The sequence below is a fragment of the Stylophora pistillata genome, chromosome 2 (assembly GCF_964205215.1).
Source record: "Stylophora pistillata chromosome 2, jaStyPist1.2, whole genome shotgun sequence".
NCBI classification, from domain to species: Eukaryota; Metazoa; Cnidaria; class Anthozoa; order Scleractinia; family Pocilloporidae; genus Stylophora; species Stylophora pistillata.
This window is the reverse complement of record NC_142520.1, coordinates 1,666,238-1,688,303: the sequence shown is the minus strand read 5'-3', so window position 1 is coordinate 1,688,303 and position 22,066 is coordinate 1,666,238. Positions and strand designations below refer to the sequence as shown.

General features: G+C 37.5%; 4 protein-coding genes and 1 pseudogene across 5 annotated transcripts in view; 2 read left to right on the top strand and 3 right to left on the bottom strand.

Annotated features, from left to right (window-relative positions):
• The window catches only part of LOC148736619 (uncharacterized), a 10,769-nt gene extending 7,311 nt beyond the window's left edge, over positions 1–3,458 (bottom strand). Inside the window, exons 1-3 of the mRNA XM_088747631.1 lie at positions 3,290–3,458; positions 2,694–2,776; positions 1,226–1,281 (exon numbers count right to left, since the gene is read on the bottom strand). The gene's annotated coding sequence lies outside the window, so the exon portion shown is untranslated. The remainder of the gene's footprint in view (positions 1–1,225; positions 1,282–2,693; positions 2,777–3,289) is intronic.
• The window catches only part of LOC148736618 (uncharacterized), a 23,610-nt gene extending 12,509 nt beyond the window's left edge, over positions 1–11,101 (top strand). The window contains exons 5-9 of the mRNA XM_088749156.1: positions 6,100–6,309; positions 7,080–7,297; positions 7,464–7,636; positions 8,929–9,627; positions 9,827–11,101. Coding sequence (XP_088605282.1) covers positions 6,100–6,309; positions 7,080–7,297; positions 7,464–7,504 — 469 coding nt within the window. The 3' untranslated portion in view covers positions 7,505–7,636; positions 8,929–9,627; positions 9,827–11,101. The remainder of the gene's footprint in view (positions 1–6,099; positions 6,310–7,079; positions 7,298–7,463; positions 7,637–8,928; positions 9,628–9,826) is intronic.
• LOC148736611 (WD repeat and FYVE domain-containing protein 3-like) overlaps positions 1–22,066 on the top strand; it is a 120,118-nt gene that overhangs the window by 21,085 nt on the left and 76,967 nt on the right. The gene's annotated exons all lie outside the window — the stretch shown is intronic.
• The window catches only part of LOC148736614 (solute carrier family 22 member 18-like), an 81,949-nt gene that overhangs the window by 27,013 nt on the left and 32,870 nt on the right, over positions 1–22,066 (bottom strand). The gene's annotated exons all lie outside the window — the stretch shown is intronic.
• On the bottom strand, positions 10,025–22,066 carry LOC148736617 (solute carrier family 22 member 18-like; annotated as a pseudogene). The gene is made up of 7 exons (XR_015996269.1): positions 21,748–22,066; positions 20,290–20,526; positions 16,110–16,148; positions 15,114–15,335; positions 13,177–13,391; positions 12,002–12,103; positions 10,025–11,584 (listed from the first exon to the last, which is right to left on the bottom strand). The product of XR_015996269.1 is annotated as a solute carrier family 22 member 18-like (transcript).

The window sequence follows — 22,066 nt, the reverse complement described above, 5'->3', positions numbered from 1 at the left end:
TCCCTAGGCTTTTTTAGGGAAGTGCTTGTTTTCTTCCTTTTTTAGAAATGTTTGAGCACAATCTGCCTTTTTCACTCTTTTGTTCAAACCAATTCTAAATGCATCAGATGGGTTGAATTCAAGTAATCGTGGAACAGGTTTGGATATTGCTATCAGAAACGTTTCATCAATAGAACAGCGGTTAATTTACCAAATGTGTTGTGTTTGTATTGAACTCATTACATCCCACGTAATTAGCTGTTACTGAATCTGGTCGCCATTTATTGCCTGAAAATGACTTTCCTTAGAGAAAGGAAACGTTTTGGAACTTGTAGTGGTCATGTAGTGATAGGGCGGAATAGGATGAGATGGTTTAAGTCGGCGCCCTCCACGGATCGCGAGCGTTTCGCGCGTGTCCTCGCCACATTCACGCCTTTAGAGCTCGCTTAGCTGCCTTGCAGCTGAAACAGGAGAGAAATTTCTTGAATCACGCCTTTAGTTATGAAAATGGGTTTTCTCTGACATTGAAAATTACAATAATGGCGTTAATTCGTATGTTTCAGTTTTGAAGAAATATTTGGACTTTTCTTGAAGAAAATAATTTCTGTTATGTCAATCAGGAGAGACGATGGAAGCGCCAGCTGTCACTTATTTCATTGTGAACGGGAAATGGCACAACAATTTTTGTGGCTTTATAGAGAAGTTCTCCTACCATACTCATCTTGAACGCGTGCGTTTTTCGTCCGCATGCGCGCCCTGCCATTCGCTTTAGCTGAGTAATCAGCTCAAGTTGGAAAGTTCTATTGTGATACTGGATCAGATTTTCAGCAACTGAAATCTTAGAGTAGATAAGAAGTTTCTTCGTTTGGCATTGTTTCACCATCTTTTATCCAAATGAAAATTATATTATATCAGTTTTAGACACTCGCATTTTTTGTTAGTTTGAGATGTACGAAATTAGAACGCAATAATGTTGTCAATGATTACTCAACAATTACTTTCAAAACTGAGAATATATTTGATTCGCATGCAGCTTAAGAGGGCAAAGAGCAAAAGATTCTACCCAGCGCTTAAACCGCTCACTCGTTTTGAAAACGCTTTGTTTTTAGACGAAGGAAAATCTTTGCATTTCATTCGATTACATTCGCGTCACTTCAGCAACTCATATACCAACTTCTCTAAATGTTTTGTTTCGGAAAATAATAATGTCAATTTTATTCAGGGAAAATGAAACTAAGAAGCTCACCTTTGAAAATAGAACGCAGGTCTTCTTCAGTTGGCTTATGGTGTGTCTAATGAAAACTAAAGTAAGAAAAGGAAATGAGACTTCCAGACAAACAAACGTAAATGCAAATAGCTGGTGCAAGAAATATTACTGGCACGGTTGATGAGGAGAAACCATCAAAATTGACCTTAAACATAAATAAAAAAGAAAACCCTACGATGGAAAGTATTGTTTCCGAGGTTGCCCATAAGATTTATTAAATAACATACGGGATCTTCTCATTTTCTATTATTCCAGAAATGATGAACATGTAGCTTCTCCCTAAAATATCAATATATCACACAGTAATCAAGTGATGAAAGTAAACGGACTCATCATTCAGGGGGTGTCATCACTGTGATTAGCAAGTTTCGATCTTAAAGATTCTAGCGCATAATATTTCAGAATTAGATATTAAGCCACTCACCTTGAAAGAAAGAAAAGATCTCTGGATAGCTAGGAGACCAAAATCAAGAAGCTGATTTCAAATTTTCTCTGCGAAGCAACGAAGAATGCAAAGAGCCTGTGTGAGATCGCTTATCGGTAAATTGTTGATAAAAAGTAATCGTTGTTAAAGCATAAGAAAGATGGCCTGCATCACAGTTTGCCCATATGGTATCTCAATAAATATTGGAGCTCGCGTATCAGTGATAAGAAATTTGTGGTTTAAAATGCGCTTTGTCTTAACTTTAGAACCTTCAAGTTACAGAAGTGAGGAACATGTGGCTCCGATCCTCTTTCCCATATCAACATATTATTCAGTGAACAAGCGACAAGAAAACATATCAGCTGGTGTTTTCTTAACACAACACCAAATTCTCCCAAATGACCAACAAGTTAATGTGAAGGGGCTGGAAGGAAGAATTTCTGAAAAGGTCAGAAATTCAAAGAGTTAATATGACGCAGACCTTAAATGTTTTGTGATCAAAACAAAACCCTCGCAAATATTATCAGATTATTTGGACTTAGAACTCTTGTATCGATGAATTTCCTCAAATTTTAACCCGAACTATATATTTTTTTTTAGAGCGGGAAAAAAATAATCATTACTAAATTTAGTTTTTCAGTTGGTAGTCTTTTCAAAAATAAACACTCTCTGTTGAGAGTCCTAACTGTTTGAGTGATAAGACCGAAAGCCGCAAGAAACAAAGATAAATGCAAGCAGCTCACGTAAGAACAAACCGCTAACTTTTATGGGTCCAAAAATTACATATAAAGACTAAGAAAGAGACTAAAACTGCGGTTGATAATCTCTGGACCAGAGATGTATCAGGATGACTTTCAGTTTCGACCACTTAGGGTGCATTGAAGAAAATTGTAGCGCTTTTTTTGCATCAGAATTTGCTGTTCTTGAATTTGATTTCTGTTAGGCTTGGTTTGAGGTAGCGTAGAAAATTTTAAAAAAAGGGGGAAAGGAATGAAAACTTTTTTTTCAATTTTTGGTTCTTACCTTCAAACAAGGAAGTGTCTGGTTTAGTATTCTGATCATGTGACTGAAGATTCTCAAAGTAAGAAACTGAATTAACGCTCTCCCTGCAAAACACAATGAATAACACTTACTAGCGTGAAAAAAAAAAAAAAAAAAAACTAACAGCTTAATCGGTAAAACAAACATTTGTTTAGAAACCTAAAACAAATCTACCTCCCTTTTCAACTTCCCCAAAATTTAAATAAAAAAACATGGCTCTTTGAATTTTTTACATCAGAATTTCCTTATGATGCATCGTGTGTGTGCCTTTCCTCTTTAACTCTCAGACTCTGACAGTGAAGAATTGTTTCACGTGCAACTTCTCTTTGCAGTATTAATATATTCTTCAGCCAACAGTTTGGACAATAAATACATTGTTAATTAGACGTTTTGTTGTTTAGTATCGCTGAGTATTTTCACGAGTTGTGCCGTATTTTGACGAGCCCGTAGGGCGAGTCAAAATATAAACAATGAGTAAAAATAGTCTGCGATACTACACAACAAAACGTCAAATAAGCTATTTATTATCCAACACGCCAAATTGCTTTTCAGTGCGGGCGAATTTCGCGGATATTTACCTTATGGGGAGTGCGTGACAGAAGTATGCGAAGCGGAATAGAATTGGCGCGTTGTCGCTGTTTCCTTCGATAAATGAAGAAATTTCCTGGTCGTCTAGCTGTTTTTCTTCGTACGATTTATCAAATAAACTTGGGTCAACATTTAACGTAGATCTACTCTTCGTCGTTAGAAATACGATTCAAATTGTCCGCCATTTTCTTTTTCGTAACTTCTATCCAATTCTTCGCTTGCGCGATGCGAGAAAACCTGTCTAACCGGTTCTCTGGAGCACAAATATCGCGTGATATTTGTAATCTACGGACTGTAGTTGGATATTAGGGACTTAAAGCAGTCAGGAAGGCAACGCCACGGAAGACGTCGATTAAAAAATTAGTTTCTACTTTTAATCAAAATTTCGAAAATGGATGCATGTGTTTACCGTTTCATACGGCGCCAGACCTCAAACTCAACATAACGCATAAAAGTAGCGTTGAGTTCCAAATGTAAATTTAAATAATTTGCCGCTGCGGTTTCGCTTCGCAGACGACGTAAATTTTGGTGATGTCACGTTGTTGTTTTGCAAAGGACGGCTAAGAAATGTACAAAGTTTTAAAACGCACGTGCTGGACTATTGTTCTGCCACTTAGATCTATTGTTTTTCCACGTTCTCGTTGCCGTAGCCGTCGTGGTTTGCTTAAAGTCCCTATTAACGACACTTATCAACTGGGAGATGTTAAATTGACGCTGCATCTTATTCTCTAAAAGTTTTTACAGGGACACTTGTAACATTGTGAAAAAGAGACTTCATGGAAGTTGAAGGCGTAAAGCAGAGTAAATCATGTTATTTTGCGGACTATGATAAGTTTAAGTTAACAAATCTTTTCCAAAATCTAAGATTATTTCGAGGTTTAAGTCCTGTGCCTTTGAATTTTCAGTTCAAAACATTTCAGTTTTGCAAAGTGGGACGAGACTGTTTCTAAATTTATATTTTTACAACTAATCTTTTGTTAAAGAAGGGTGTCTTGTTTTTATCGAGCCGTATGACTGATGAAACCAAAAGTAAGAAACTGAAATAGAACTTTCTCTGCAAAACAAAGATAAATGCAAATAGCTATTGTAAGAAAGACGTGAAAACTTGATTGGGAAAATAAAAACATTGATAAACCAAAGAAGGAACAACAGGTACCAAGTATAAAGATTAAGTTCGATTTAGAAAGAGCAAAGAACAAAAAGCCGTTTACGAACCTGAAAAATCAATCGCTCACCATTTTCCCCATAAATGAACACAAATAAAGTGAACATTAAAACTAAACGTGACCAAACGGAGAATTTATGAGAAGGAGAATCTCGCTCATGTGATAAGTTTTTCGTCGAAAAAATTTCAATTTCGAATGGCGTTACTTCAACCATTTACCAACAAAGGTACCGTCTTTCTGAATCAGGGTCGGGTTGTTCAAATGCGGGTTAAGATAACCCAGGGTTAGTGTGAAATTTGATTTCAGATCTGAAAGCTTCAAAAGAAAATTCAGTATAATTATTTTTGTCTACAATCTTGTGATTGGGTGCTCTGAAAAGAATAAGGTAAATTTTCCCAAAAAGATTCTTGAATAGAAAAATAAGGAAACGGGGATTAAAATTTAAACCTGGGTTAGTGCTAATCGGCCTTCGAACAACTGGACCCTGATCATTAATTCCTATTGCTGAAGGTAAATGTTGACATTGCGTTGCGCTTGCAACGCAATGTGAACATTTAGCATTTGTAAACTTCTCAGGACGTTTTTAGGCAAAGATAAGGCATGTCTATTGGATTAAATTTACACAGGCATTGTGATTGTTATGCAAACGCTAGGTGGATTTGATTGAAACGAATTAACTTAACATGCCAGAAGAACTTATTCTGTGATGCGCAAGAGATTTGTTCTTCGTGGACTTATGAAAAGCATTTTAAAACATAGAGGGGCTTTATGCCGAACGACGTCGCGCTATTGCAATTTATGATGTCGGTATAGGAATCAATATAGAACTGGTCTATGCAAGAGAGTTTCTGGTTATAAAGGCGTTGAAATGTGTATTGGAAAATTGATTAGTAGTCACATTAACACAGCGCGTCAACAATTAAATATCTTACTTACCACGACTCTAACTTTGAACGCTTTGTTGCTTTGAACAGTGAAGCAGCCAAATTTAGAATTAGAATCAGCAGCATATGTCTATTTGAAGGTTATAGCCGCGTGGCAAATCACCTCCCACCCCTGAGGAGCCGAGATAGAGTATGCAGCGGTTGTTTGCTCGTCACACAATGGGGAAGAGAGCGCACTGCGTGACGAGACCAAACAACTGCTGCGAAGGAGACTGCAGTGATTGTGGCACCAATGCAATCTATCTTTGCTTACAATTATTCAGACAACATGGAGAATAAACCACAAAATACCTGCGTCTGAGTTTATTACAAACGAATCGGAAGGGTTTTTATTCTCATTGGATTCTTTTGAGAGTTGATGTTGCTTTTCTTTAACAAAAATGTAAACACCAAGTTTTTAGTGTCCCATCTTAACCCATGCAAAAAAAAATAGCTCTTGCATGCGTGGTATGCTTATGTTCTGGCTTAAGCCTTCGAGGGTTTTGACAGGGTATTGGCTACAACAAAAGTAACGCTGCTTGAAACAATGAGTTTACTGGTTGATTTGTCTCGACGAGAAAAGTGAATACTTGACTGTTGTGATCCATGTATAAGCTTCTTGATTGATAAAAAAATACTTTCGTAAGTTTCTATTCGAGTGGAATTTGACAAGACTTGAATTCAGCTGAATTTTGTTGTCTTTGTTTTCAGGTTTGGTCAATTCCTAGTGTCCACTCTACCCGCGCATCCTTCGAACGAAAACGAACTGAAACTGGACTTGGGGTCATCACCTAAAGCTACTACTGCTGAAGGGGAGGAGGGAGAGGAGATTTTGTCACCACTGCGCATCTGCTTACGTAATGTGAAGCTTGAGCTGATTCTGTGCTTGATTTACGCTGAAGGAGGTGAACTGGATCACGGGTGAGACAACAAAAATTAATAGATGTTTTTTCCGAATTTTTGATTAAAGTCCTATCGATTTATTGAATCAGCTGGAAGGAGACCATAAAATATTAGTTTGATAAAAAAGTAAAACACAAAAGGAGTCGTAATAAACCAAGATGGAGCTAGGAGGGCCAATGATGGAGAAGATTCACATGGATTGCAAACTGTGAGCGGCCAATTTTTTCAAGATGCATAAATGTAGGCCCGATAACCAGCCGTTGTTCGGGAAGTGAGCCCACACCGCCTCCCAGTTAGCTCAATGGATAGAGCGCTGTACTGTTGTGCGGGAGGTCGGGGGTTCGAGCCCCGGCCGGACCAACACTCGATGTCTTAAAACAATTGAGAAGAATATGATACCTTTCTATAACATCAAGAAATCGTTAGGGGTAGGAGACATTAATTTCCCACACATGAGATTACTGTGTGATGGATGTCCTTCCCTGCGGTAAAAAAACTACTTACTTCCTAACTTACTTACTTACTTACTTACTAACTTACTTACTTACTTACTAACTTACTTACTAACTTACTTCCTAACTAATTAACTTACTTACTTACTAACTTACTTGCTTGCTTGCTTGCTTGCTTGCTTACTTACTTACTTACTAACTAACTTACTTACTTACTTACTTTCTTACTTACTCCTCTTTTAAAACAGGACCCGATAACTCGGCTGAAATCGCTCTTAAACAAACTTTGTTCAGCTTTGAAGTAAGTTTTTCCTTAAAATATTCTATGCTTTATAGTTTTGCTGATGCCGTTCAGGAGACTCTCGGGTTTGATTGGCCCCTTCTCTTCACACAAGCCCATCTCCATAACACCACAGTGGTAGGTGCAACTCGCATACTAGTTACCATGCTCAGCAGCGTGCCAGCGCTCAAGAGGTTCCGAGAAGGACTGGGTAGTGGAAGCTGTTTGGATGGTACTGTCATCATGCTGAAGAAGACAACTTATGTCGTGGCAGGTATGAACCTTTTTTAATTTTTAAGAGCAATAACATTGAGAGGCTGGCCAGTGAAAGTTACAGTGGTGTAATGGTCAGCGCGCTGTACTCTGAATCAAGAGCTCCGGGTTCGGGATCGGGTCAATGTGTCATGATTTTCGACAAAACAGCATCTTTTTACTTTCAGATGTGTATTCAGGTGCGCAGGTTGACTGGGAAAGTTTGTAGTCTGTGTTCTGGTCTCCGTCAGCCTCAGGAGTCAAACTCCCCACCCCCAGTCCCCTGGAACCTGGTTCGTACAACATGTACTGATCCGCAACTCACTTACTGTAGGCAATGGCGCACAGCATGGTTAACGAGGTGAGTGAAATTGAAAGGTGTTGTAACGGTGATTTTCACTTAAACATCGCAAGTTAGGCTCAACACATCCTTTATATTAATTCCAGTTTAGCACGTCACGTGCTGCGATTGATTCTAAAACGAAAGGTCTCCTTAGCATTAATAAGGACCACAAACCAAATCAGGACAATAAAGTTGTGGAAGACGCGTATTGAAAAATTAATTTATTTAACTAGTATTTCGCGAATTGCTGGATGTGATTACCGTTTCCTAGAGCGCCACACCTCAACTTCAGCATAATATATCTCAGTAGCGTTGAGTTCCAAATAGAAACTTAAATAGTTTTCCGTTGGGGTTTCTGCCCTTAGGCCACGCAAATTTGGATGAATTCACGTTGTTTTTCGGTTCTGCGGGGGACGGCTAAGAATTGCACAAAGGAACCTCAAGGAAAGCTATTGTTTTGCCCATTAGATTTTATGTTTTGCCGCAACTTCGTTTTCCTCGCCGTCATAGTTTGCTTAAGGTGCCTAATTCCTTTCTAAAAAGTCGTGGGCGTGTGACCTATTAAGTCTCCAAAGATTGACTCCGTTTGGTTTCAGCCAGTTTAGCATAGTCAATTTGCGTGTTGATGGAAACGAAGTATAATTTCGTTAGAAAAGAAACATCATGTCGTCAGGAAACGAGTTGAAAAATTTGAGGTCGAAGTGGGGCAAACCTCCAAATACCTTCGAAGAACTTTTATATTCACAGCCCTGGCAAGATACAGAGATTTCCTGGCTCAGAGAATGTCCAGTGACGCTGATACAGTTCCTTCTCTACTTGTATCGTAACATTTCAAGTTTTGCTACAGCGTGCACCTCACAAGAATTTCTCCGGAGGCTTGTCGCTCGTTTGTTTCCCAAGAGAAGAAACTTACTAAAATTCCAAGAGGTGTTGTGATGGAATGAAAAAATTAGAAGTTTTTGTTTCCTTTAAGCAGCTTTCAAATGAGTGTCATTACTATTCTGGGATTACTTTGTATTTGCTTTGACTCGCTCTGTGATTGGTCCTGGAAACCTGAGCTATCCTCACAACCAGTCAGACGTAAAATGAATACCAATCGGGGCTTGGTCACTTCGTTTTCCTACGCTTTCTACTTGACTGAGTTCTTATTGGCAGATGAGTGTTATCCCTTGTTTTGATTAGCCGTAACGATAACATTGGTTTTTGTTTCTTGACAGTCAGTTGATAACTGCTTGGGAACGCTGAATTTTACGAGAAAGACAAATGATCAAGAAATGGTTTTTTTTTTTTTTTTTTTTCTTTTTATCCAGCTTGGATCAGATAGTGAGAATGAGGGGGAGCCTGGAACAGAATCTTAGCCTGTGTTCTCGTCCCAGAGCCTGCTTATTCTCACCCAACCAGGAAATGTGTATTCGAGTTTCTCAGGGTTATCATGACTGATTCGCTGACCTCAAACATAACTCCAAAAAGTCTGGGTGTCATTGACACCATTTCAGAGTTAAGCAGAAATCTTTTCTCTTTGAAACTGTTTGGTAAACCTCTCTGTGAAATAATTGCTCTTAATTCGTCAACCCATTTCACCAGTTACTATAAATTTTTAAACTTAATGGTCAATTGTTGTATATTTGAATAAATTATACAAAATTATGATAAGTGTCATGAATTATCATTATTAAGATTTGCTAACCATGTACCATCATATACTAATGTTCATGTTGGTGACTTTGGGAGCGAATCTACAGTTGGTCTGTGACTGACGCCGTTGGTAGGGACTGTTCATGCTGATAAATGCATATCAATGCTGATCACATGTCATAGACACAGAGATTCATGGAGTTTGTTGTAGTCAGTAACAATTGTTGTAGTCAGACTTTTCAGTTGATATCTCGCATATGTTTTTGCAGGGCAAATGGCTAAACATTGGGTCAAAGATGAATTTGCTGACATCTGACATTTGCTCAGGTTGTGGAATAAGATTCAAGTTCATTGAGAGGTGCCACCAGTGTGAGGTAAGTGATAGTCTTTTGGCTTCGCTTTCTACAGGTTTTTTCTTATACTCTAGACAGTTTTGGTATTCGCTGGCAGAAATTGTGATTTGCATGTGTTCCAGTTAAAAATTAAAGGAACTCGTGTTTTAGGACTAGTTTGCCCCCATCAACCAATCTTAGTTTATTATTGAAGAACATTTCCTGTTCCTTTGCTTTCCAGATGTAGCAGCTATGAGTCAGAAATAAGCCGCCTTGGGATCCGTGCACCAGTCCGCATGTGCCACTCGTGCTACAAGAAACTGAAAAAATCATCCAAGAAGGTCAAGAGCTAACGTCCAGTTCTTTGTCATTCTTTCAATCCAAATTCAATTCTGTAGCTGGACTTGCCTCGGAATAGGATTGCAGATAAAAACTCAACAGTCATGACACTATTGATGCGATTGTAATCATCATGTTTACATCAGATTTAGGTCAGTATCTGAGAAAAACTGCACACCTACCCCTCCCCCATTAACTCAACCTTATTATGAGTTGAGTGCTCTTGGGTCAGGGGAGGGGTTGGTGTGCAGTTGCTCAGTTAAGTAGGTAATGCAAGCAAAAGTGTTTTTTTTGTTTATTATTGCGATTGGGAATTAATGGCATGAACCTTCTCTCTCCTTATGCTTGATGTATAGAGAGTAATATTTCTGTCACATGAGGTGGGCATTAGAAGCGTGACAACACAACAGAAGCAGTACTTTTAGTTCAGTTTTGGTTGGAAGTGTTCTATTCAAAAATTTACTACAAGTAGACAGCAACTTTGTGACCTTTACAACTCAATAATTTTTAAAGTAGTAGTAGGATTTTATCATTTAGCGATTAGGAACTTATTTTCTTTAATAATTTAGTCTTGATTGAAGGAGGCATTTTAACAGGTACATATTGGTAATGATGCACAACTTAAATCAACAAAAACCCATCCCATTTTTTCTCTGTCTAGAATTAGTTCAGTTTCATTTGTTATTCATACAAGGAAAATTACTGAAATTGTATTTTCAAACTGTCATTCCTTATGAATGAAAGATTAAATTAATTTTACAAGATGCCCAGACACAAGATCTTAACCTCTTCAATGGTAAATCTATTTTTCTCTAAAATGTTGAATTTTATTATTTCAGTAAGTCTGTGACACTAAAAAGTTATGTTAGTGTTTCTGTGGTGCCAGTTAAATTTCACGTAACCCAAAGTAGTGCAGTACTGTTCACATGATATCAATAACATAGGAAATATGTTGTTCCAATATTGAATCAATGTGGCAAGCAGAATGTGGCACAAGGATGGTAAGGGAATCTGTGTCGAGGTTCTGTCTAGTGATTGATAATATATTTTGTAAGTAATTGAGTAATTATTGACCGATAGACTATATGTGAACAAGAGGAATTACTTGTAAATATCTTATTCTTCCTGAGAGCACATTAAAATAAAGGCATGTATGCCTTTAAATTTAGCAGCCACAGACAGAAGTGTGAAGAAATATTTGTGTATCTCAGTTTAAAGGTGAACAAACCCTGGCAAATTTTCTCTAGCACTCTAAAAAATAAATTATGTTACCACCAACCAGTGCAACAGTAAAATTGTTAATGTGCATGAAAATAGTTCAACTCAAGCTCTACCAATATCTGTGAGTGAATCTTAAGCTTGGTAACTAAAATGAGTCTTTACCATGGTAAAATAAAAATATGGCAACAATAGCATTGACCACAAGTCCCAAGAGGCCAAATGAAGGCCAACCATAATTCTTGTACATGATACTCCCCATGGTTGGGGAAACAGTTCTTATAAGGGAGTTGGTTGCCATGGAGAGACCTAACGCAGCACCTGTTTTGCTGACTGTGACACTTTTAGTCATCGCTGATGTTGTAATGACATTCAGTGTTGTCCCACCAACTACCATTGGAATGATCACAATACAAAACTGGTAAATGTCTGTCACCATGTACTGCAAGGAAATGATTGAATAGAAAAATATATTTAAACTGGGTGAACTTGAAAAAAAAACTTTATACAGTCACAAAACAAGGTTAATGGAATAAAATATTACTCTTAATAGATGCATTGTTTAAGACATCAAACCTTCTCACAGGCAAAGAAACACTGCGAAAGTACTAACAGTAAGAGCCTGCTCACAGATTAAGATTCCTTCACTTTTTGCTTAAACCTCAACATCAGTAGAGAAAATAACTATCCCCAGTTGTATAAACGGCAGATAAGCGATAGCAAAACATACTGCACCATGCATGGGATGGAGATTTGTTCAGTAGATAGCATTATCCAACCTTTGAACAACCAGGGCCTGGCCTTTTTCCTAAGGGGTGTTTTCTAACAACTTTTGAATGCATTTCACTAATTTCCTTACCAAAAGCCCGTAAGCCAATGCTATCACACATATGGCACCTCTCAACAGAAAAGGCTCACTAAATCTTCTTGACAAGACACCCACAATAAGTCCTTGAACAACCTAAGGGTAAAAACATGAAAAATGAATAATTCATTATTATGAACCATGATCTGTAAGAAGACAAGTGACTGATGAGAACCATCATCAAATAAGAATGTTTACAATAATGCCTTTGCTGTGTCTGTCTTTTATCTTAATCCTTTTAATCCCAGCAGTGAACAAGACATAGTTACTCCTTACCATATAAATACAATACCAAGCAGAGAAGTAATGACAATAAAGCAAAATTATTAATAATTAATTATTAGTTGATGCTATTCCAAATTCTCCTGTGGAGGCGCGGTAGCCTCATGGATGGTGCGCTCAACTTTGGATTGAGTGGTCTGGGTTCTAGCCCTGGCCGGGACATTGTGTTGTGTTCTTGGGCAAGACACTTTACTCTCACAGTGCCTCTCTCCACCCAGGTGTATAAATGGGTACCGGCAAATTTAATGCTGGGGGGTAAACCCTGCGATGGACTGGCATCCCATCCAGGGGGGAGTAGAGATACTCCTAGTCACTTCACGCTACAGAAACCGGAGTTAAGCACCGGCCTAATGGGCCACTAGGCTCATAAACAGACTTAACCTTTACCATTCCGAATTCTCCACACTAACATTATAAGAATCCTATGTCAGTCAATAAGGAGAATTACTCATTAGATATTCAGGGCTCAATATCAACGGTAGCCCACAAGCCACAGACTAGTAGAAATTCAGTTTTGGCTAGTGGTTTTCAATTTCCACCAGCCAGTTTGGCTGGTAAACAGACTGAAATTGTCATAACATCTAAAAACATCTAAGATGTCACTAGCTACTTGGCTAGTAAGTTGAAAAGTTAGTGTTGAGCCCTGGATATTGAGAGTGAAAATTCCCAGGTTCCAATAAGTGACCATCTGTACCATTATTATCATTATTATTATTATTATTATTATGGTGTGAGTTCTAATAATTTGGTGTTCGATCACTTAATAATCCCCTAATTGACATTTTACTTTATTCTCATTACCTATGTGCTTGATATTGAGTTGATATTGTAAGGAGAAATTCTCTCTTGGTCACTCACAGGAGTTCAACACATCTTGCATCACTTACTATTGACAGTCCACCAACATAAGACATGACAAAGCCGTTGTGCTGAGGCTCCAACTTAAAAAATTCCATAGACACTAAAGAGAACATAGACTGAAAAATTCCAAATGGGATCCCTGTGATGACTTTGATGGTTATCAAATATAACACAGTAGGTATATGTAAAAGTTCCAGGATCTTCTTGATACTGAAAATACTTTCAGGCTGTTCCTTGTTATCTGCAAGAAAGCAAAACCATCATGCAGTAACGTTGATGAAAAACTTGTTATACAATGTACCTCTTTTACATGCCCCATTTATTGAAGGAAATTATGGGTTTTCCTTGGTGTTTCAACCTGTGAAATTTTTCTTGGTCTGTTGTGGTCATTTTTTTAAGCATGGATAGGAGAAGTACATGTAGAGGTTGTATGGGTAATGCGAGGATTGGATATGCACATTTTCTGGCATTAGCTGCCCAAGAATTCTTGGGAAAGCATGAATGTTATCAAAGGTCAATGAAAACTCATAGTTGATTTTAAATGACTTATAGGATAACAAAATTCTGTCACAATAGAGTGATCACTGGCTTGACAGAAAGTGCAATTAATTGTGGCTCAAAGGGCCTGGGTTTGATATCTGGCTGGATCAGTGTGTTGGCTTCTTTGGCATGAAAATTCACTCACACAATGCCTTTTTCCACCCATGGGTATGAATGCCAGTGGGTATTGCTGAACTGTTCAGGTAAGTTAATTAACTATTTCACTGCCATGATCTTACTAGTAATTCTCCTCGCTGTCTGCCATACAATTCTTGTGATGTTACTTTGGAGAATTTTGAATTGGATCAACTAATGATCTGGTTGATATTTTCATTCATTCTTGCCACTTTTCTGCTTGATATTGTATTGATATTGTAAAGAGAAATTCTATCTTGGTCACTCATGGGAGTTCAAGAGTCAAATTTGTACTTGAGCTGAGAGGCCCATCCAGAGCTTATCCAAGTTTCCATAACATGAAACAACCAGAAGAATTAGGACTCCCCCCTGGATGACACGCCACTCCATTGCAAGGTTACCTCCCAACATTTCATCAGACTTCTTTGACAATTTGCTGGGAACCATTACTGTCAAACTAAGTGAAGCGTGCCCCTCAAGATTACATTCATGATTTGATTAGTTGAATATTGAACCCGCAAATCATTTCAGGAGCACAATAAGGAATTGAATATTTGAACACGGAACCCGCTAACCATTTCAAGAATGCACTAATGGATTGATTATTTGAATATTGAACCCGATAGCCGTATTCATTTTAAAAAGGCGCGGATCATTGTTCAAATCAGAAGTCCATTTCTGACTGGATTAGGCGAACACGTGATGATGTATCAGAACCAATTCGACATGGCGTCAGACATGGGGGGAAAGGTGAGTTCAAGTGTTGTGTAGAACTTCTTGTAAATGTTGTAAATGTTGTAAATGGAATGTCATTGAGAGCTTTTTTCACCCATTTACATCTTAACAAACTTGTAGAAATTCTTGTGTGTATTCATGGTCAAAAAAAAATAGATTACAGGCAAAGCCATCGCAGGACTTTTTATTTCCTTAATATTTGCCATCGACTGTTTTCGCAGCATTTTCACAATGCAGTTTGTTCATTTTCAGGATTCCTCGTTAAATAGAACAATCTTATTGGACTTCAGAAATGGACTTCTAATTTGAACAATGATCCGCGCCTTTTCAAAACGGATACGGCTATCAGGTTCAATAGTCAAATAATCAATTCATTACTGCATTCTTGAAACGACTGGCGGGTTCAATATCCAAATGATCAATTCATTACTGTAATCTTGAGGGGTACGCTTCACTTAGTTTGACTGTAATACTCTTGAAAGGAGAGTGACACTGTGAAAGTCAAATGTTTTGCCCACGAAACAAGTTGGGTGAACCAAATTCATTAACTTACTTGCTTCAAGCTTTTCAGCAGATTTCTCCTCCTGTGATAAAACTTTCGTATTTCTTGGGATGAAAAGAAGTGAGATGATAATGCTAATGAAGGAAAATGTTGCTGCAAAGAATGCTGCAGACTGTTCTCCATATCTCTTTGTGATGAGACCTCCAACAAAAGGACCTATCACCATGCCAATGGCATAAGACACACCCAGTTTGCCAAGAGCATCTGCACGACCTGTTAAAAAAAAAAACATACAAAAGTACAAGGTCAGCAGATTCTCACGCTGGTGTTTGTCCTAAAAATTCTCAAAAAGCAACTTATGTTGATTGTCTATTCTCTTCTGACCCCTCCCCTCCATACCATCACCACTTACCCCCCCCCAAAAGGTCAACAACAAATCAGTCTTAGTCACAACAGGCCCAGTTGTCTAAGGGCTGAATAATGCTCTCCACTGGATAAATCACATCCTGTGCATGGCGCGGTACATTTTGTTCTAAAACACTAATTCACTAGATAGCATATTTATCTGGGTCCAGTTGGTGGATAATGCTATCCGATAGAGAAAGTACATCCAGCCGATAAGTGATTGCAAAACATACTGTGCTATCCACCAGAGAGAGATTTTTCCAGTGGATAGCCTTATCCATCCTTCAAACAACTGGGCCCTGATTGATAAGATGTGAAGCATGGAACTCCCTAACCCTTCCCAACCCCTTTCTCATGCTTTATTTTCTCCAGCCCTACTGTAGCTAGCACTATGGTGCTGCAGTTAACAATATCAATGTAAGTCTGGCATAGTCTGCCAGCAGCCACATTCTCCTTAATGGATACAAAGACCATACAAAATGATGACATTTTGAGCTCAAACCCTAGCCACTACTCACAGCAGAGCCTAACAATGGACCATGACACTGTCCAACAAAAAGATGACAATTATCCAACAAAAATGCTTTGCACTTTTTCTTTTTTTCAGTCAAATTAATTCAAAGCTGCAGGAAGTAGCCTTACCTTCTTTTTCTGAGATATCTGTGACAACCATTTGTGATCCTGAAAAAGAATGATTTAATCTTGATAGGCAACACATTTTGAAAAGTAATATCACATGCTCAGCATTAAGAACAACAGAATATTAACTGCCCTTGGAGTGACTGGTATCTGATCTCTACTTATATCACTCCCTAATTAAACATTAAGGTCACGAGAATACAGGAATGATCAGTGACTGACAAAACTCTTGATTGTTAAACAAATTCTCCTTGTCAGCACCTTAAGAAATGTATAGAGAACAGTATGGAGAATATACACACTGATGTTAGGGTGAAAAGGTCCTTAGGTAATGTATAGAGAACAGTATGGAGAATATGTATACGGTCAATTCCACGTTGTGGACGTGACATTTAGAGGCAAAATTTGGGTATTAAATGTCTCCTAAAGTCAGATCCACACTATTTGAATTGAATTGAGTCATGTCATAAAATTACCCCTGAAGTACCTTTTATTTTGCCAGAAAACATTTCGACTATCTCTTAGAGATCCAGAGAAAATAATTTTTCAAAGTGTGTTGCGGATGAGACTCCTAAAACAACCATTGATTTGAATTGCTTTTGGTTACTTCAAATTTCCTGTGAATTGAAAACCTTTTAAAAAAACTGCATATACTAACTAAATGCAATAGTAATTGTGTTTCATAAATCTGAAAAGATATTATAGAAATTACTTGTTACCATGGATTTATTAACAAAAATGTTGTGTTGCGGACGTGACCAAAATTTGTTGCGGACGTGACATTTTGGGGATGTTCAGGAAAGAGCTTTTCATTCACCCCAAATAACGTTCAGAGTAATGTGCCACTGAAGAAAAAATGCTATTTTTATTACTTTTATCTGTAAATTGGGAAATAAATAACAAATAATATATATAAAGAATAAAAATGTTGTGTTGTGGACGTGACCAAAATTTGTTGTGGAGGTGACATTTTGGGGATGTTAAAGAAAGAGCTTTTCATTCACCACTAATAACGTTCTGAGTAATGCCACTGAAGTAAAAATGCTGTTTTTATTGCTTTTATCTGTAAATTGGGAAATAAATAACAAATAAAATATAAAAACTTTGATGATCTAGGTCATTTTGTACGTCAAAGGGCATTTATATATTTTTGGAAAATTGTAAAAAAGTGATAGCCTTACATATATCATAATATGTCTATAATTATCATTTGCTGTCATTAGATATCAACATATCTTCTCATGTTTGAAAATTTTATGAGGTTTTCTGGGTTTTTACATATGTGTCATGTCCGCAACGGTCACGTCCGCAACCCAATATCTCTTAAATAGTTGACAAATTTGAGCAAGCTGGGGTGTCAAAATTATCATAATACTTAACAATAAGAGCAGCATAAATAAGACCTGAAACAGTTGAGAACCTACATAGAAATTAAATAAATGTTGCTCTGAATCATACCCTGAAGGTCACGTCCACAACACTTTTTATGTCTTTGTACGTCTGAGGCATTAAACGTTCGAGAATTTTTTTCTTTTGGCATTGAAAGGCTCATCCTAGTGGGTAGTTAAGATCTCAAAATCTGATTCATGGCAATCATTTTCTTTGAGATATAGCAATTTAGATATTGGTATGTAAAATGGCTTATTCGGTTAATAAAAACCCTCAAAAACAATGGCATCACACAACCTGGGCATGGCCACTACTGCCAATCTAGTTTTGGATTCTTATAGAACTATGTATAATCTTTCATTAAAAGTAAGTTTGGCTCTTATATTTTGAATTTGAAAATCTGTCAAATTTTCATATCTCGTGTGGAATGTTAGGGTGAAAAGGTCCTTAGATAATGTATACAGAACAGTATGGAGAATATGTATGCTGATGTTAGGGTGAAAAGGTCCTTAGATAATGTATAGAGAACAGTATGGAGAATATGCATACTGATGTTAGGGTGAAAAGGTCCTTAGATAATGTATAGAGAACAGTATGGAGAATATGTATACTGATGTTAGGGTGAAAAGGTCCTTAAGTAATGTATAGAGAACAGTATGGAGAATATGCATACTGATATTAGGGTGAAAAGGTCCTTAGGTAATGTATAGAGAACAGTGTGGAGAATATGCATACTGATATTAGGGTGAAAAGGTCCTTAGGTAATGTATAAAGACCAGTATGGAGAATATGCATACTGATGTTAGGGTGAAAAGGTCCTTAGGTAATGTATAGAGAACAGTATGGAGAATATGTATACTGATGTTAGGGTGAAAAGGTCCTTAGGTAATGTATAGAGAACAGTATGGAGAATATATATACTGATGTTAGGGTGAAAAGGTCCTTAAGTATTGTATAGAGAACAGTATGGAGAATATGCATACTGATGTTAGGCTGAAAAGGTCCTTAGGTAATGTATAGAGAACAGTATGGAGAATATATATACTGATGTTAGGGTGAAAAGGTCCTTAAGTATTGTATAGAGAACAGTATGGAGAATATGCATACTGATGTTAGGGTGAAAAGGTCCTTAAGTATTGTATAGAGAACAGTATGGAGAATATGCATACTGATGTTAGGCTGAAAAGGTCCTTAGGTAATGTATAGAGAACAGTATGGAGAATATATATACTGATGTTAGGGTGAAAAGGTCCTTAAGTATTGTATAGAGAACAGTATGGAGAATATGCATACTGATGTTAGGCTGAAAAGGTCCTTACGTAATGTATAGAGAACAGTATGGAGAATATATATACTGATGTTAGGGTGAAAAGGTCCTTAGATAATGTATAGAGAACAGTATGGAGAATATGTATACTGATGTTAGGGTGAAAAGGTCCTTAAGTAATGTATAGAGAACAGTATGGAGAATATGCATACTGATATTAGGGTGAAAAGGTCCTTAGGTAATGTATAGAGAACAGTGTGGAGAATATGCATACTGATGTTAGGGTGAAAAGGTCCTTAGGTAATGTATAAAGACCAGTATGGAGAATATGCATACTGATGTTAGGGTGAAAAGGTCCTTAGGTAATGTATAGAGAACAGTATGGAGAATATGTATACTGATGTTAGGGTGAAAAGGTCCTTAGGTAATGTATAGAGAACAGTATGGAGAATATGTATACTGATGTTAGGGTGAAAAGGTCCTTAGGTAATGTATAGAGAACAGTATGGAGAATATATATACTGATGTTAGGGTGAAAAGGTCCTTAAGTATTGTATAGAGAACAGTATGGAGAATATGCATACTGATGTTAGGCTGAAAAGGTCCTTAGGTAATGTATAGAGAACAGTATGGAGAATATATATACTGATGTTAGGGTGAAAAGGTCCTTAAGTATTGTATAGAGAACAGTATGGAGAATATGCATACTGATGTTAGGGTGAAAAGGTCCTTAAGTATTGTATAGAGAACAGTATGGAGAATATGCATACTGATGTTAGGCTGAAAAGGTCCTTAGGTAATGTATAGAGAACAGTATGGAGAATATATATACTGATGTTAGGGTGAAAAGGTCCTTAAGTATTGTATAGAGAACAGTATGGAGAATATGCATACTGATGTTAGGCTGAAAAGGTCCTTAGGTAATGTATAGAGAACAGTATGGAGAATATATATACTGATGTTAGGGTGAAAAGGTCCTTAAGTATTGTATAGAGAACAGTATGGAGAATATGCATACTGATGTTAGGGTGAAAAGGTCCTTAGGTAATGTATAGAAACAGTATGGAGAATATATATACTGATGTTAGGGTGAAAAGGTCCTTAAGTATTGTATAGAGAACAGTATGGAGAATATGCATACTGATGTTAGGCTGAAAAGGTCCTTAGGTAATGTATAGAGAACAGTATGGAGAATATATATACTGATGTTAGGGTGAAAAGGTCCTTAAGTATTGTATAGAGAACAGTATGGAGAATATGCATACTGATGTTAGGGTGAAAAGGTCCTTAGGTAATGTATAGAGAACAGTATGGAGAATATGCATACCGATGTTAGGGTGTAAAAGGTTAAGAAATGTTAGTGGTACCTAGAACGTAGTGTGAAGAAACAGGAAAATATTCTCCATATCAGAATTTAAAAAAAAAACTCAACCCATCAAAACTTAATCAGAAATTGCTGGACATGGGTGGAAAACTTCTTCAATCTCCATACTGCAATAGACAACCTGGTAACTGTACTGAACTTACCTTGCATTGCATGCATAAAAATGGATGGGAGTCTTGACAGAAAAAGCATGCTTACAGTTGAAGCTAAACCAAGAACTGTGTAACTCATGGCTGCTGCTATGAAAGACAAAACCAGGGCTGCTCGGCTTCCAAAAATATCTCCAAATCTTCCAAATATTGGTCCACCACACAACTGTACCACTGCAAATGTAGGTAGCCAAAGACTACAGGGTCAGCTCCAAGTTTCTTGGATAAATACTAATAGAATGAAAAAATGAATAAAGAGGAAATAATAGATTGAAGTGAGGTTTGCATGTAGCACAGACATACCAACCCTAAAAAACCAAATCTTGCCATGTCTCACACAGGTCACCAAATATTTCCTATGAAGTATTTTGGTCAAAAACAGACATGACTGGTTTAGAACAAAGAGAGTTAGGGATATGTCATTATTTATCCCCTAGGAGGGTGGGGCAAAAGACTGGGAGGATAGATCAGATGCTTTCCAGGGGGAGTGGATGGGGATCAGTGGTTGCTAACAGAGTAGAAAGGAAGAGCTATGGAAGATTTACACTGCCTATGAGGGGAAATCATTAGAATACTACAGAACCTCAGGGGGGGTGAAGATCAGGTAAATTTTACTGTGACAACCAAATCCTCTGCCCCCCTTCCCCAGGAAATTTAACAAATTGACATTGGTTTAGCAGTGGTCACCATTTGATTTGTTTTTTTAGCACAATATCTATGTTAAATAAAAAGATTCTTTTGTTAATAAAGGCATTGCACAACAGGTTGTTGCCAGCAGTGTTGTATGTATCTTTATAGCCAACAGCAAATTGGCCAATCAGATCATGACACTACTGCAGATTGTGGTAAAAAAATAATTAGTAAGAAGTCCCTTTGCATGGCAAAATTTTCAAGAAATACAACAAGGAGATATTCAAGATTTCTGAATGGCTTGAGAAGGACAATTCGCAAGGTGGCTCGATGAAAAGAAAAGGCAAATTCAAGATTAGCTTCCCCTGACATGACAATTAAGTGTCATAAAGGTGCCATCCTCTGCTGGCAGGTGCAATTGCCAATGAAGGCATACTAGTTTTAATCTGAAATAAGTTTTGGGTAACACGTGGGGCATATGTTGACTGTTCATCTTCATCGTGAAGTGTCAGCAGATAACTAAAAGAAATACTTTTAATTCTCGCCTAAACTTAGAACTCCACAGCAACCACAAGAAAAAAAAATTCTTAATCTGTAGATTTAGAAGAGCATAATTTTCCAAGGAAAGGGCAAAGAATTTATAACAGACTGAATAAACTTGCTTCAAGTCCTCTATACCTGTCGTTTCGTGATAAACGATTAACATATATTGGCTTTCAAAAACTATTCACCTTCCTTGAAATCCAATTTGAGAACAAAAAAACGGGAAACAAGGTTCTCTTTAACACCATTGTAAAAAATGCCTTAAATATTTTAACTTACCGGTAAGACTCCAATCTGAACCCAAAAACAAGAAGAATAAATCACAGCGTTCAAATGTGTGTTAAAAAGAAGCCACTAACGATTGGTTTTGAAAGAGGTTGAGTTTTTCATCGTACTTCCTGACGCTGTTATAACCGGATCTGGATCTGGGCCAGTTTCTTCCAACATGTCGGATCTCTTACGAACTTCAGAGTCTAGGGACATTTTCAATCACTTTTGCGAATCCCTCGACCGGAGATGACACCGACGAAACAAGTACTTTGAGGACTCGAGAGATCAAACTTGCCATGTCACTACCGCCGGCAACTATTTGTGAAGC